At 44.9% G+C, this 17,504-nt stretch overlaps 1 protein-coding gene across 2 annotated transcripts in view; it reads right to left on the reverse strand.

The window, feature by feature from the left end:
- Positions 1-12,102: 12,102 nt before the first annotated feature.
- TAF5L (TATA-box binding protein associated factor 5 like) overlaps positions 12,103-17,504 on the reverse strand; it is a 33,285-nt gene continuing 27,883 nt past the window's right edge. For both annotated transcript variants that reach the window (XM_003893789.5, XM_031659188.1), the window contains exon 5: positions 12,103-14,035. In XM_003893789.5, the coding sequence (XP_003893838.1) occupies positions 13,238-14,035 (798 nt within the window). In that variant the 3' untranslated portion in view covers positions 12,103-13,237. The remainder of the gene's footprint in view (positions 14,036-17,504) is intronic.

Consider the following 17,504-nt stretch of genomic DNA (forward strand, 5'->3'; position numbering starts at 1 on the left):
ATCGCACAAATATCACCAAAATCAATTTTCATTACCTCAAATGACCTTCCAAATTTAACGTTTTCTCAAGGCAAAATTGTTGGCTTTCCCATATTTTTAGTAAGAGATTAGACTTTTCACTTACCATTTCTAAGTTACATTATGGTGTCACTTGACTATTAAAGTTTAACCCTCTTAAATGCTACTTCAATTATTTTCTTCCCTCAGACTTGAATTGAATTTTTTATATGATCTAAGGAAGCAGAGGGTTTTACATAATAACTAAATGCATACCTATGAAGGGTGCTTGATCTTTTCTTTAATTTTTTATTCTTGGGAAATATAATCACATAAAAATTACCATTTTAACAATTTTCCTTCATTTTTTCACTTCATTTCTCAAAATATTACAACTCTCCCCACCTCCCAAACCCACGGTCAATTCAGACTGAGCATCTTCTTGTACAGCCAAAAGCAGAACAAAGCGTCAAGGAAAGGAGGGAGCTGGACCGCAGCTTAGCGGAACCAGAGGCCAGGTCCGCTTGTGCTCTTGAATCCCTGCTGCCCAGCAGAGCGCCTGACATAGCTGGTGACTAGAGGAGGGAATATGGTGGTGGATCTCAGCCAGGAAGGTTGGGAAGCACAGCAAAATCCCAGGGAGGACCAAGTCAAGCCCAGCAGGCTCTCCTTCCTCCCACACTGTTCTGGCACAGTTCCACCTCCATATTTTGAAGAAGTTACCCCAGATGATTGAGTTATTGTGAGGCAGGAAAACATTAATATTGAGTATGTGCTATGGGTGGGGCCTATATTCTTTCTGTCATTTAATCTTGCCAACATACCTGGTAGGTATAAATATGTCCACATTCATAGGTGAGCCAACAGGCTCAGGGAGGCCAAGGACTTACCCAATGCCACGGGCACACCTCACTCAAGCTGGAATTCAACAGCACATGTCCCCTGTCCGGCCTTAGCATTCCATACTCTGCAAATAAACACTGGACCCCTCTCCCTGCACCAGCCCAAACTCAGCAAGCCAAGTAAAACTCCCTTCCTCCCTCCCTAAAAAGCCCAGCTTTCTTCTATAGATGTGCGCATTTCATAATATTTGAATTCAGTGTCTGCAGTGCTACAGAGAGTAAATTGTGCATACTATGGTTTTTCCTAGACCAGATTGACAGCAAAGGCTGCTGAGCTATGAGAAAATCAAGTCCAGGCAAAAGGAGTCAGAATTACTGTGATTTTTACCAGACAATAGCCAGCATCAGTTGAGCTCTCTAGAGCCCATCACACTCTTGTTTTATTTATTTATTTATTTATTTATTTATTTATTTATTTAGAGACACAGTCTCGCTGTGTCACCGAGGCTGGAGTGCAAAGGCGCAATCTCGGCTCTCTGCATCCTCCACCTCCCAGATTCAAGTGATTTTCTTGCCTCAGCCTCCTGAGTAGCTGGGATTATAGGCACGCACTACCACACCTAATTTTTGTAGAGACAGGGTTTCACCATGTTGACCAGGCTGGCCTTGAACTCCTGGCCTCAAGTGATCCGCCCACCTTGGCCTCCCAAAGTGTTGGGATTTCAGGCGTGAGCCACAACGCCCAACCTACCCTCTTGTTTTAAAAAAGGCCGTTATCAAAGCTGAATGTTGTGAACAAAGCCTGATGCATAAGCATTAATCTGAGTGAACCAAAATAAACCACGTTGACTAAAGTGAGCGTAGACTGAATGGTCTCACAAGCTTATTCTTTTATTTACAACCTACCTCCCTGTCTCTTTTCTTTCCTTCTTCCCACATGGAACACTGAGGAAGAGCCTTGGTAATTCAAGGCCAGGCCTGCCCCCAGGACTTCTGACCCCAGCCTACTCCAATACCAGCCTCTTGTCTCCACTTCCCTCCCCACTATGCACACTGCTTATTGGTGTTCAGCTGGTCCCTACTGCCCTTTCCAGCTTGCACATAATGGCCTCACTAGTGGGCCATGGAATTAATTAGTGGGAAGTGACCAATATTAAAAATTTTACCTCACAGTACATCTCACATAGAAATGGTTTATTTATTTATTTATATATTTTTTGAGACAGAGTCTTACTCTGTCGCCCAAGTTGGAGTGCAGTGGCACAATCTCAGCTCACTGCAACCTCTGTCTCCTGGGTTCAAGTGATTCTTGTGCCTCAGCCTCCCAAGGAGCTGGGATTACAGGTGTGCACACCACTGTGCCCGGCTAATTTTTGTATTTTTAGTAGACACGGGGTTTCACCATGTTGGCCAGGCTGGTCTAGAACTCCTGGCCTCAAGTGATCCACCCGCCCCAGCCTCCCAAAGTGCTGGGATTACAGGTGTGAGCCACTGCACCTGGCCAGAAATGGTTTTCTTATATACTACCCTTTGTTGAGCCTCATATGTAATTTAAAAATTTGGGGGAACATTTCTGAAATCAGGAGAGGACAGGACTTATAATGGGATGGCATCTTGCCAGAGGGTGGTTGTGACATTTGACGTGGGTTGTTAGTCCAGGTGGCAGGACTGCATCACTCCCATCTTCATCAGCTGGGTCAGAAAAACACTGAATTGACAATTTAAGGAAAGAATATAAAGCATGAAAGTCTCTGTTAACACCTTCTGCTAAGATCAAGGTTTTGGGGAGCACAGAGGGGAATAGTTAGACACTGACGACCAATTCAAAAAGTTGGACTTAGTGTGAGGAAGTTTTAGGAACACCAATACTAGTGGATTTCACTTATATCATAAAAACAATGTACGGTCTAAAGGAAAGGACTTTAAATAAGCACAAAATAAGTTGGGTGTGCTGGAGCGCGTCTGTAGTCCCAGCTACTCAGGAGGCTGAGGCAGGAAGAGTGCTTGAGCCTCGGAGTTTGAACCAGCCTGGACAATCTAGTGAGGCCTTGTCTCAAAAAAAAACAGCAAACACAGACATAAAATAAAATTAACTTCTAAGTGAAGACAAAGCATTCTTCATCATCTAATTGACAGTTTTAAAAAATGGTACATAAGATAACAGTGCATCTTCTAATCAAAGGAGTCTCAGATTCAGTAAACATGTGTATGTCAGGACACAGTGTGAAGTACATTTGTTACTGTGGGTTGAAGTCTACAAATGTGGGTTGAAGTCAACAAGTGTGAAAGTCCCCGCTCTAGGAACCTTCATTAAAACAAATACATGAAACCAAAACGAAACCAACGAGCAGACAGAACAATTATTTCTTGCTTCCATGCCACCTTCAGTAATCTCTTCATCTCTGCTCCCCTCAGCTGCCTGAAATTGTCTGCAACCCCAAAACCTCTCTCTACTCTTCATCTCCTTCTTTTTTTTTTTTTTTTTTTTTTTTGAGACGGAGTCCTGTTCTGTCACCCACAGATCTCAGCTTACTGCAGCCTCTGTCTCTTGGGTTCAAGTGATCCTCCTGCCTCGGCCTCCCAAGTAGCTGGGACTACAGGCATGTGCCATCATACCCAGCTAATTTTTGTATTTTTTTGGTGGATCTGGGGTTTCACCATGCTGGCCAGGCTGGTCTCGAACTCCTAACCTCGGGTGATTCACCCACCTTGGCCTCCCAAAGTGCTGGGATTACAGGTGTGCGCCACTGCGACCAGCCTAACGTGGTTAAATTTAAATGAATAAAATAAGAAGTTCAGTTGGTCAGTTGTATGAGCAATATTTCACGTGCTCGGTAGCAACACATGGCTAGTGGCTATTCTGCTGGACAGCAGAAGTTACAGAACATTCCCATCCTCATGGCACATTCTGCAGGACAGGACAGAACTCCAGAACATTCCTATCTTCACATCACATTCTATAGGACAGGACAGAGCTGTAGAACATTCCTCTACTGCAGTCACATTCTACACAAAGGCACACAACAACATAACAGTCCCCTCCTCACGTCACATTCTACAGGAAGGAGCAGACGTGCAGAACATTCCACAATCACAGCACATCCTACTGGGCTTGCTCTCTCTAGACACTAGTTTGCTGTTGCTCGTGTTTTACAAGCATCTTTTCACATTCTGTAGCATGCCTTTTCATTCTTTTTGTGGTGTCTTTGAGTAAGAGATGTTTTACAATTGAATCCATCTTTTCCCTTTTGGTTAGTGCTTTTTCGTTTCTTTAAAAATTTCTGGCCAGGCTCGGTGGCCCACACCTGTAATCCCAGCACTTTGGGAGGCAGAGGTGAGCGGATCACCTGAGGTTGGGAGTTCAAGACCAGCCTGACCAACATGCAGAAGTCCTGTCTTTACTAAAAACACAAAATTAGCCGAGTGTGGTGGCACATGCCTGTAATCCCAGCTACTTGAGAGGCTGAGGCAGGAGAATTGCTTGAATCTGGGAGGCGGAGGTTGCGGTGAGCTGAGATCACAACATTACACTCCAGCCTGGGCAACAAGAGCAAAACTCTGTCAAAAACAAACAAACAAAAAAACCCAAAAAACAAAAACAAACAAAATCCGGGCGCTGTGGCTCACACCTGTAATCTCAGCACTTTGGGAGGCTCAGGCGGGTGGATTGCCTGAGGTCAGGAGTTGGAGACCAGCTTGGCCAACGTAGTGAAACTCCATCTCTACTGAAAATAAAAAAATTAGCTGGGCATGGTGGCAGGCGCCTGTAATCCCAGCTACTAGGGAGGCTGAGACAGGAGAATCACTTGAACCCAGGAGGTGGAGGTTGGAGTGAGCTGAGATCGCGCCATTGCACTCCAGCCTGGGCAACAAGAGTGAAACTCTATCTCAAGAAAAAAAAAAAAAGAAATTTCCTCCTATTTCAAGGTCACAGGGATACCCTTTTAAGTGCCTCATAGTTATATGGCCTTCTTCTGTTTTTCTTCCTTTGTTGGCTACTCCTTTCTGACCTCTGAGTTTTAGTGGACTCCACAGCATACGTCTAAGTTCTTATCCCTTCTCTCTCTATCCTGTTATCGTTGGTCATCACATTTATTTGCAAGGCTTCAAATTCCAATTACATGCCAGTGACTCTTGGGGAAGATATTGTGCTTGACTCCAATATTCACTTTTCCCCTAGTATGTCAGGATTGGGGGACCGCCCTCAACTTATTATAAGCCAGTATGACTATACCTTGTCAGGGACTGGTTCAATGACTGAAGGCCTAATCCAAACTGGAGAGGTTTAAGGGGCTGTGCTTAAGAGTGAAGAACAGGAGCTCACACTCACCCTAGACATGAGTGAGGACTGGCCCTAGTTGCAGTTGGTAGCCCTCTCACAACCATGGGAAAAGCCAGCCACAGAAGAGGGCACAGGTGGGGTACAGAACAGAGGTAGGCTCATAGTGAGTTGCACATGAAACCCTCCTGAGCCCTCAGATTTTCCATTATGTGAACCAGCAAAATTCCTTACTTAAAAAGGCCACCTGGAGTCAGATTTCGGTCCCTTGTAGCAAAAAGCACTCAAACGGAAACAATTCCCAAATGAGCACAAGCCCAGGCTTCTCCTGAGCTCCAGGTATGTCTCCCCAAGTACCTATCTGCTATCTTCACGTGGTTCTCTGACAAAGCATCTCACACTTAGGAAGCTGAAAACTGAACTCTTGATCCTTTCCCCTGAACCTCCTCTTTTTTTTTTTTTTTGAGACGGAGTCTCGCTCTGTCGCCCAGGCTGGAGTGCTGTGGCCGGATCTCAGCTCACTGCAAGCTCCGCCTCCCGGGTTCCCGCCATTCTCCTGCCTCAGCCTCCCGAGTAACTGGGACTACAGGCGCCCGCCACCTCGCCCGGCTAGTTTTTTGTATTTTTTAGTAGAGACGGGGTTTCACCGTGTTAGCCAGGATGGTCTCGATCTCCTGACCTCGTGATCCACCCGTCTCGGCCTCCCAAAGTGCTGGGATTACAGGCTTGAGCCACCGCGCCCGGCCCTGAACCTCCTCTTGATCCATTTCCCTGAACCTCCTCTTTCTGTAGTTGTGCACCATGATACATGGCAACCCTATCCAAGTTGCTCATAACAGAAAGATGCGGGTCATCCATAATTCTTTTTTCTCCCCCCTTCCCACATTCAACCCTGATACAACATCCAGCTAATCCTACCTCTAAAGTGCTCACTGGACCTGTCCATGCTCTCCACTTCTATTGTGATCCACATCACCCTTGTCCCTCCCTTTTATGACGATTGTAACCAGTCTCCTTGCTCTCATTCTTACGTCCTCCAATCTACGTTCCTTACAGTTGCCAGTGATTTAAAAAAATTAGTAATTATTTTATTTTCTATAGCATAGCAGTAAAAAGAATGGGCTGTGCAGCCAGATGGGATAGTTATGTATTGCTGCATCTCATCACTTCTGCCTGCCTGCCTTTTTCTTTCCCTTCCTTCCTTCCTGCCTGCCTGCCTTCCTTCCTTCCTTCCTTCCTTTCCTTCCTTCCCTCCTTCCTTCTTTTTCTTTTTGACAGAGTCTCACTGTTACCCAGCTTAAGTGCAGTGGTGCAATCTTGGCTCAGTGTGGCCTCAACCTCCCAGGCTCAGGTGATCCTCCCACCTCAGCCTCCCAAGTAGCTGGGACTACAGGTGCATGCCACTACACCCAGCCAATTTTGTTTTTTTTTTTTTTTTAAATAGAAACAGGGTTTCACCAGGTTGTCCAGGCTGATCTCAAACTAATGGGCTCAAGGGATCTGCCTGCCTCAGCCTCCCAAAGTCCTGGGATTACAGGTGCGAGTCACCTGGTCACCTCATGGCTTCTGTGGTCAGGGATCTGGGCATGCCTGAGCTGGGAGCCTCTGCCTCCAGGCCTGCCACAAGTCTGCAATCAAGGTGTCAGCCAGGGCTTTGGTCTCATCTGAAAGCTGCAGTTGGGCAGGATCTGCATCCAAACTCACTCAAGTGGTTGGTGACAGGATTCACGTCCTTATGAGTTACTGGTTGGAGGCCTCATTGAGTCGATTGCCTCACGGGCTGCTGGTATCCATCATCAGCTGTGCCCTGACGTGTTTGGCACAGATCAGGCTCAGTGAATGTTGAGTTATCCTGATGTTAAAGTGGAATTGCGGTTGTAAATCTGCTGTCTCTGTCCTCCTGTCACTGGTGATACCCAGGGATAGGCTGGATCACATCATTGTCCTCTTCAACATCCTGCAATGGCTTCCATGCCATTGAAGATAAAACCAAACTCCCGCTGGTGCCCAAGGCCCTGCCAACTGTCCAACCTTCTCTTACACTGCCTCAGTCCCACTGGGCTTCTTTGAGTGCACCAGTCTCTTTCTCATTTTGGGTTCTGCACGCCATTCAACTCTGCCTGACTAACTCCTACTTATCCTCCAGGTATAAGCTTAATTACTACTTCCTCAGAGAAGCCTTCTTTGAATACTTAATCTAAATTAGATCCCCTGGTATATATTTCCACAACACACTGGATTGTACTTACTATAGTTTGAAATTATATCTTTATGGTGTTTTTGATTAATACCTGTCTCTCAGCCGGGCTTGGTGGCTGACGCCTGTAATCCCAGCACTTTGGGAGGCCGAGGCAGGTGGATCACTTGTGGTCAGGAGTTCAAGACCAGCCTGACCAATATGGTGAAACCCCGTCTCTGCTAAAAACACAAAAATTAGCCGGGCGTGGTGGTGTGCACCTGTAATCCCAGCTACTTGGGAGGCTGAGGCAGGAGAATAGCTTGAATCTGGGAGGCGGAGGTTGCAGTGAGCCGAGATCGCACTATAGCCTGGGTGACAAGAGCAAAATTCCATCTCAAAAAACAAACAAACAAACAAAAGCAAAAACAAAAACCTGCCTCCCTCTCTAAACTATAAACTCAAGTCAGGGACTATATCAGTTTTGCTTTCCACTATATTTCTACCCACGGATACAATGTCCACTCATAGTAGAAGCCCACATTTTTTATATGCAAATTTCTTTTAGGCTAGGTGCAGTGACTCAGGCCTATAATCCCAGCACTTTGGGAGACTGAGGTGGGAGGACTGCTTGAGCCCAGGAGTTTGAGACCAGCCTGGACAATATAGTGAGAGACCTCACTTCTACAAAATTTTAAAAATTTAAAAAATTAGCCTAGCATGGTGTGCAAGTCTGTGGTCCCAGCTACTTGGGAGACTGAGGTGGGAGGATCACTTGAGTCTAGGAGACGAAGGTTGCAATGAGCCGTGTTCAACCACTGTACTCGTCTGGACAGACAGAGTGAGATTCTGTCTCAAAAAAAGATTAAATAAATATTTCTTTTAGAGATTTCAGTCGATCATAGCTAAGTTAATACATTGTCCTTCAATTGGTCAAATTGGCAAGAAACATTTGTGTTCCTGGCCGGGCATGGCGGCTCATACCTATAATCCCAGCACTTTGGGAGGCTGAGGCAAGTGGATCACCTGAGGTCAGGAGTTTGAGACCAGCCTGGCCAACATGATGAAACCCCGTCTCTTCTAAAAATACAAAAATCAGCCAGGTGTGATTGTACATGCCTGTAATCCCAGCTGCTTGGGAGGCTGAGGCAGGAGAATTGCTTGAACCCGGGAGGCAGAGGTTGCAGTGAGCCAAGATCATGCCACTGCACTCCAGCCTGGGTGACAGAGTGAGACTTCGCTTCCAAAAAAAAAAGTGTGTTCCTTAAATTTTATAATAGAGACTTTCTGTTTAGCACAATGCAGTTTCAGACTCACTTTGCTGCTATGTAGGTGTCAATAATACGAATTTTTGGCCAGGTGCGGTGGCTCATTCCTGTAATCCCAGCACTTTGGGAGGCCGAGGCAGGTGGGTTGACTGAGGTTAAGAGTTCGAGACTGGTCTGGCCAACATGGTGAAATCCTGTCTCTATTAAAATTACAAAAAATCAGCCATGTATGGTGGTGCACACCTGTAATCCCAGTTACTCGGGAGGCTGAGGCAGCGGAATTGCTTGAGCCAGGGAGGTGGAGGTTGCATGAGCTGAGATCACGCCACTAGACTCCAGCCTGGGTGACACAGCAAGACTCTGTCTCAAAAAAAAAAAAAAAAAAAAAAAAAGAAGAATTTTTGGTCTGGGCTGGGTAGATAATGAATACCTTTCTAAAATATGTGACTGAGAGCCAAGTTGAAGCACAGACTAATCTTTTAATCCATACACTTAAAACACCAATCTGGGCAATAACAAAATCAGAAGCCTACCATGCTCAATACATTTTCTTATGCCACCAAGACATTTTAAACATGTAAATAAAACAAACAGAAAGGTGGTAATCATATCCTTAGAAGCTGAATCTTGAATACAAAAACTTTAAATTGTTCCCTGTTTCATCTTTATTCATTGCTTTAATTTTCTTCCATGTGGCCAGTCTCTTGCTAAATTAACATTACAGTCCGATTTTCTGAGTCTGTCATTCTAAGAAATTTCAGCTGGTTATTTTCATATTTTATTAAAAATTTTGTTTTTCGAGACAGGGTCTTGTGTTCTCTCTCAGGCTGGAGTGCAGTGGTGTCATCATGGCTCACTGCAGGCTCAACCTCCCAGGCTTATGTGATCCTCCCAGTTCAGCCTCCCAAGTAGCTGGGACCACAGTAGTGAGCCACCACGCCCTACTATTTTAAAAAAATTTTTTGTAGAGATAGGGTCTCACTATGTTGCCCAGGCTGGTCTTGAACTCCTGGGCTCAAGTAATCCTGCCTCAGCTTCCCAAAGTGCTGGGATTGCAGGTGTGAGCCACCATGCCTGGCCTCAGCTGCTTAAACACTTCCTCACCTTATACACATTTCAGAGATTTATCATTGTGGTTCAGAATAACAAAATATTCTGAAGTTTCTCTTTTTTTTTTTTGAGATGGAATCTCGCTCTGTTGAGTGCAGTGGCATGATCTCGGCTCACTGCAACCTCCGCCTCCCGGGTTCCAGTGATTCTCCTGCCTCAGCCTCCCAAGTAGCTGGGATTATAGACATGCACCACCACGTGGGCCCAGCTCATTTTTTAATATTAGTAGACACAGGGTTTCACCATGTTGGCCAGGCTGGTCTCGAACTCCTCACCTCAGGTGATCTGCCCGCCTTGGCCTCCAAAGTGCTGGGATTACAGGCATGAGCCACTGCGTATGGCCTGAAGTTTCTTTTAGCCATATATTATTTAGGTCTGTTCTTACTGCCAGGTCCTAATCCTGCTTGTTTCTGCTAGTTTATTGGGCAGAGGGAAGCAAAAGTCTTGTAACTTTGGCCGGGAACCTTTGGTTACTCCTAACCTCAGTTCCGTCTTTACCTGGTACTGCAGAAATGAAGGGAGACAACAGAGTAGGGACAAAAGCAGGAGCTCTGCAGCCAGAATGCCCAGGTTAAAATCTGGCCTCCTCGACGACCAGCTGTGACGCTTGGCAAGTGACTTAATCCTTCAGCACCTCGGACTCCTCATCTGTGAAATGGGGATAAAAATACACTCCCTTCAGAGGGTTTTTGAGATAAAATAAGTTAATTTTCATAAACCTCTTGGAGCAGTTTCTGGCCCATGGTAAGTACTACCTACATGCTTATTAAATATCCTTACTTCTTTTTTGGAGGTTTTTAAAAAATATTTTTCTATATCTATGGCTATACCCTCCTGCTAGAACCTAAGGATACTGAATCTATGGAGCATATTCAAGAGCTGTGACTATTCCATGTCAGACGTGGAAGAGTAACAGAGCATTGCTGCGCATTAAGTATGTCGTCTACAAAACGGTGCAAGTCCCAAACGCCTACCCTTTGGAGAAAAGAGTGCAATCTCTAGAGTGTGACCGCACCTTCAAGCACTCGAGTGGACACAGGCACATGCACACATCCCTCTTGATACTTCTAGGAATTTGGGAGAGTTTTGATGGGCAGTCTATAAAGTCAAATTATTCTACATTAAAATATGTTCCTTTAAAAAAACGCAAAGCCCACTATGCTCATGAAGAACTTGAAGTTAAATCACAAGGTATGGACATGACTGGGGAGGTGAAGACTCATCTCATACAGTTTGTGTTTAATGGAGATTCTGCACTAACCGCCCCCCACACACAAAACCTTTCCAAATCATCCTGTCAGAGATATACTTTCACTTCAGAGAATAATTCCGTCCAACTTAGAGATTTTGTTGTTTCTGGTAATATACCACAGCATCTCGCCTAAGAGTTTGCTTATTACAGATCAGAACACATTTGAACACCAGGCTTTACTTGCAGAACACATGGACGGTGATGCCATCAGGCTACTACCAAAGGACCCTTCTTCCAGTGTCTCAAATACATGGATTTTATAAATAAGAAGCATTTCTGATTAATCGGCGTTGTAGGTTCAAGTAAAAAAAAACTGGCTAGAATTCTAGTCTTCCTACTTAATTTCTTAATGATTCTTGGTGTCCTTGTCAGAAAACTGGTTTTTTTTTTTTTGTTTGTTTGTTTTGAGACAGGCTCGCTCTGTCTCCCAGGCTGGAGTGCGGTGATTTGATCTTGGCTCACTGCAACCTCTGCCTCCCAGGTTCAAGTGATTCTCCTTGCCTCAGCCTTCTGAGTAGCTGGGATTACAGGCGCCCACCAGGATAATTTTTGTATTTTTAGTAGAGACGAGGTTTCGCCATGTTGGCCAGGCTGGTGTCAAACTCCTGACCTTGGGTGATCTGCCCTCCTTAGCCTCCCAAAGTGCTGGGATTACAAATGTGAGCCACTACACCCGGCTGAGAAAATTATGTTTTGAAGTTCACTTTACTTTGAATGAGTCCTTTATCCGGAATTGTTCTATACATAGTTTGAATTTATTTAACAGCCCAGTTCTTATGCCCCTTGGAGATTTTATAGTGGGGTCTTTGAAGGAAGCGGGAAGTAGGATCTCATCAAATGACTCTAGATGGTAAAATACATGTTGTCTCCAGTCAGCAACTATCAATCTTGGATGTACAAATAGCATTAAATGCCATCAATAATCCAAGTGAATACTAAGGGAATCATGATTCAAAGTAAGCTAAACAGAATCCAAGAACAGATAAAAATGCACCTTCGTTGGGGACAGTGTGGCCTAGGTAACCGACGGGTTATTGCCCTGAGGAGAGGTGAGAGGTATACCATCCCAGGACGGAACACTCACCCGCTTGTCCTCAGAGTTGAAATGAGATGCCAACACTTTTTTTTTTTTTTGAAACTAAATACATTTTAATAGAAAACAAAATACAAAATAACTCTTTTCAGAAAACAGAAATATTTAATCCTTTTTCCACAAATTAGAACTTGCTTTATCCTCAGAGCATAGTTTGATATGCGTGCGTACATACTTACGATTCATTTCACAAAGTGTTCATTAGACTGGTATTGCAGTGCAGGACGTGGGAGCAGTTCATTGCAGGAGAAAAAGACGTGGAAAAAGCCACACCTCTGAATGGTGATTCGGAAATTCAACATTTTTCTAATTCTATCTTGTTACTTATTACTCCAAATTATTCTTTATCATAATCTTTCTTTTGAGGGGAGAGAATTATTAAGAGAAGTGCAGCTATGGAAAGAATTTTTCTTTCCCACCATCACTGCAGGAGCCCAAAATGTTCTCAATCAAACCCACCCACCCGCTTCCAGAAACATGTCAGCTGGAGTGATCAATCTGTCACCCGAAATTTCCCTTTCTCCCAATACACTGTGCTACCAAATTCTCTGAATTCCCTGAACCTCAAAATTCCAAGTATCAAAGCCAGTGCCAGGAGTCAAACCTGAAAGATTAAAAGCAGAGAAGGTGCCCTCTGCCAGTGCTAGGTTTCCTCATCTCAATAATAATAATAATTATAATTATAATAACAATAATTAAAAAAATCCTGGTTCTCTGTAATTACGGAAAAGGAAAGACTATTTGCCAGGATCATCCCCTCCCCTTTCCTCGTTCCCGCCCCGCATCCCTCTGCCAACAAGGACTTCCCTTGCACCCGAGGGCTGGACCACGCGTGACCCCTGTGGCACCGCTTCTCCTGAGGGTGCTCTACAGCCACCCTCTAACCAAACCCAGGCCCAGTCAGATGGGGAGAATGAGGCAGAGACAGGAAGGTGCTCGCATGCGCGAGGTCACGGTAGGATCTTCATAAGGACTTGTGAGTGACCTCCAGGGCATCCTAATTATTGGTCACTCATCATTGCCTCGCTTCTGCCCCCCTCCCCAACCTTGGCCTTCAACACTGCGGGGCTGAGTGATGGGGGACCTGCCCGGAAGGAGGGCCCAGGAGAGAGGGGAGGAGGGGGCTCTTTCACAGTCAATGATTCAATCTCAGCTCATTAAAGGATTGCAACTGGAGGCTTTCCACCGTTACCCCAGTCCGTTCCCACAAAGTTAAAAAATTAATGTTCCTGATTTTCTTGTGTAATTCCAGTCACCAGAAGAAGGTTACAGGCCATGAACTGCACGCTCAGGACGTTGCTCATCTGCCCGGTGTACACGCCCACGAGCTCGCTGGAGGAGCCGTCGGCAGGTGCACTGCCGTAAGTGTTCCTGATGTCCCAGACGCGCACCGAGTTGTCCATGGAGGCAGAGGCAATCAAGCCGCTGTCTGGACTGAAGGTGAGGCTGGTGATATTGTCTGTGTGGCCTCTCAGCTCTTTATAAAGGGTCCCAGAGGCCAAGTCCCACAGCTTCAACCGCTGGTCCTCGCCAGCAGATGCCAAGTACTTACCGTTGGGAGAGAAGGCTAGAGAAAGCACGGGGCCGCGGTGGCCTGTGAAAAGCCTCACCGAGTTCCCCTGCTGAGCGCTCCACAGCCGGACGGTCTTGTCGGTTGAGCCCGTGGCCAAGTAGTTTGAATTAGGGTGGAATTTGACACAGTCCACATCTGCCAGGTGTCCTGCATATATCCTCAGCGGGTACGTCCGATCAAATGACCACAGCCTGGCGGTGCGGTCGTGGGACCCGCTGGCGAAGTACAGGCTATATGGACTGATGTCCAGATCCCACACAGGATAGGCATGTCCTTGGTACAACACAGTGTTGGTGAAACTCCCCAGATCCCAGTATCTGATGGACATGTCTTCAGAACAAGAGAGCAACCCTGAGCTGTCCGCGAGGAACCTCGTGCTGTACACTGGTCCGCAGTGTCCCCGCAGTATCTTCATCTCTGTGCCTGCATTATCATCCTCATCATCCTGGGAACATTGGGGTGGGGTGGGAAAATAAACACAAGAAAAAAACGTTCAGTGGTCTGACAAGGAAAACAAGTCCAGGAGAAAAAAAAGCAGAGAACTGAGACTGCTTGGGAAATAGCATCTATCCAGCAAATGACAGTGGCCTTGCCCCAGGAAGATAACTCATAACTGAATAAAAGTCTCTTACGACTTACAAATTGCTCTCCTTAAATTCACCTTGCAGCTCAGACTATACCAGATTAAAAGATGCAGAAACGCAAGGCCATTACAGAGTGATGACTGTGGACCTTACCCTTCGATTGAGGATAGCTTGTATGGTTACTTCTGATGCGTGCCATTTGAAAATGTTTACTTTCGAATTTCTGTGAGGCTCTTAGATTCTTCTATTCTATGGGCATTGCCTTCATCCGTCAGTTTTAGCTGCTTTATAAGCCATACTGCTCTCTGTTTTTACTCCATTTAACTGACAACAATATTTTGTCAAGTCCTGACATTAGTCCCTTACTCCCATGATGGGGGTTAATGATGCATGCAACACATGAAGGCAGATGTGGTATCACTTCAAGAGTTTTGTTTTTTTTTCAGACGGAGTTTCGCTCTGTTGCCCAGGCTGGAGGACAACGTTGTGATCTTCGTTCACCACAACCTCCGCCTCCTGGGTTCAAGCGATTCTTCTGCCTTAGCATCCCAAGTAGCTGGGATTACAGGCACGTGCCACCACGCCTGGCTAATTTTTTATTTTTAGTAGAGATGGGGTTTCTCCATGTTGGTCAGGCTGGTCTCGAACTCCCGACTTCAGGTGAGCCACCCACCTCGGCCTCCCAAAGTGGTGGGATTACAGGCGTGAGCCACCGCGCACAGCCTCACGTTAGTATTAACACACAACTATTAGTTCGGCATGGTGGCTCGCATTGTAGTCCCAACACTTTGGGACGCCAAGGCGGGAGGATCACTGGAGCTCAGGAGTTGGAGACCAGCCTGGGCAATATAGGGAAACTCTTTACCAAAAAAATTTAAAAAATTAGCTGGGCATGGTGGCGCATGCCTGTGGTCCCAGACACTTGGGAGGCTAAGGTAGGAGGCGCCCTTGAGCCTGGGAAGTCCATGTTGCAGTGAACTTTGATGGCACCACTGCACTCCAGCCTGGGGGACAGAGTGAGACCCTGTGCCAAAAAAAAAAACAAAACAAAAACAAATACAAACAAACAAAACCCAGAACCATCAGAGGAGTTTAGCCAAAATAAAACCTGGATGTTTTAATAATTAACAGTAAGCTAGAAAGGTACAGTTACTAGTAAATCACAGCCCCCACTGCCTGGTGACCAGCCACAAACTGCTTGGTGTCTCAAAATAAATCAGAATGAAGTTTTTAAAGTGACTTTCTGGAGGGTCTCAAAAAACATTTCCCCCAAAGTAACCAAACAAGGTGTGGATTCAGAAGTGCTTTAAGCAAAGCCAAGCGATTCATGTGATTCTTCGAAATAATTTCCTGTGCGTGAGGACAGAAAAGACAGCAACTAATGGTACTCGGAAAGGGTCCCCTTTCTTGGTCCCCTCCCTACAAGTATACCATCTGTTTTCAAAATTCATTTCCCTTTATTCCCTCACAGATAAACTCCTCAAAACTACAGCTGTCTCTTCTGTCCCAGAATTCATCAATTAAAATGGGTTTTAATTAAATACCAGAAGAAAGGAGTATGATGAAGATTCCTGAACCAGTCAGCTTTGTTGGTTCATTGCGGCAGCCTTAGGTTCTTGTATAAGAAAAGGGCACCCTTTTTTTCCTACTTGAAAATGGTTAAATTCAAAATAAAATGAATGCCTCCCATGTGTACATATTTAAGAAAAAGTTGAGAGAAAATAAACACTGATGTTCATGAATATTCAACATGGCTATTCCAAACACTCAACATTAAAAATACATAAGTATTTGGGAGCTGAAGGTTCTACTGAGTGCTACCAAAAATATTAGTAATTTTCCTTTCCAAAGAAGTTACAACAACACTTTAAAATTTCAAGAATGACTCACTGCTCTACACCAGAAAGTTTATATAAAGGCTGTGGGAACAAAAATGACACCAGATGAATTAAACAAAGATCCTTTGAAAGTTAACTGTGAATTAAAGGACATGTTACTGCCTCTGAGGGGTAAGTGGTCTTCATTTGGAACAAGAAGCTATGCAAGTGGCCTTCACCTCCGCAGTGGTGAAGGCATCACAGTTGGAGATGGAGAGGTGCATAGGCTAGGAGCATGGGCTGGGAGTACAGCTGGCGCTCCCCAGGGATCTTGATGATAGTCCTGGGCTGGTGGAAACGCGCCCAGCTGACTCTGTAGACCAAGGAATGGAGAAACCAGAATGTTCCTGCTGGCTATCACTGTCAGCCCTCTGCCAGGACCACAGCTTAAAATAACCCAGCCACATTTTCTGTGTGGCTCAACCAGTCCCACGCGGGCCTCAGTGCAGTCGAGCAGCTGATTTACAAGGGCCCAACCCCATGGGTTCTCACTTCTCTCTCCTGCCGACAGGATAATACCATATCCTACGATTCAGCCTGAATACTCCACAGTAATTGGGTATGCATCCCAAATAGAAATGTTTAATTTGTAAAGCAAATTCATGTAATAATAAATCTTATTATGTACATTATGAAACATACATGAAATAGAAATTTAAAAAGAAAAATAAACAGAAAGAGATCACGTATCATCTCACGCCCTCTTGTGCTGTAGTTTGCTGCCCTTGCTCTGGACTATGGAGTCCCTAAAACCTCAGATTTGTTATGGCTGTCTGCTCCTGGACTCGGTGGCTCCAACTACCTCAGAGCTCACACTCACGTTTCCCCCAGACCAGGGGTCCTTTCTTGGGGTCTGGAATTTAGCCTCCATCTATTCTCTCATTAGCTGTCAGTGGAACAGGAAGACATAAAATTTGGCTGGACTTGTGAGTGGATCAGACTTGGAAGCAAGTGAATTACTGCTACCTACGTGAGAGATGACAGCAGCCTGAACTAGAACAGAAAAGTTGGATACTGGCTAGCATGAATCGACATGTGCTGTTCGTGTAAAATACGTATCAGATTTCTAAAACTTAGGACCAAAAGAGATGTATGTAACAGATTTCATGAATAATTTTTTTATATTGCTTATATGCTGAAATAATTTGTTCATATTAGTTTGAATGAAATACATCATTAAAATTAATTTTAACAAATTTTTAACCTTTTTAGATGTGGCTATTAGAAAAATTTAAATTACTATAAGGCTCACACCATATTCCCATTGGATAGCATTAATCTAAATGACAATTTTATACACAGATTATAGAATTGAGTATTGATGCTAATATTGCCTTCTTTACTTTTCAAACCTAAAGAAGACCAGATTGAGGGGAAAACCACCAGACATATAAATTAATTGCACACAGCTGTTTTATTGCTGAGTTAAGGTGGTAGGTGCTGGTAGTGGTGA

The sequence above is a fragment of the Papio anubis genome, chromosome 1, assembly GCF_008728515.1.
Source record: "Papio anubis isolate 15944 chromosome 1, Panubis1.0, whole genome shotgun sequence".
Lineage (NCBI taxonomy): Eukaryota > Metazoa > Chordata > Mammalia > Primates > Cercopithecidae > Papio > Papio anubis.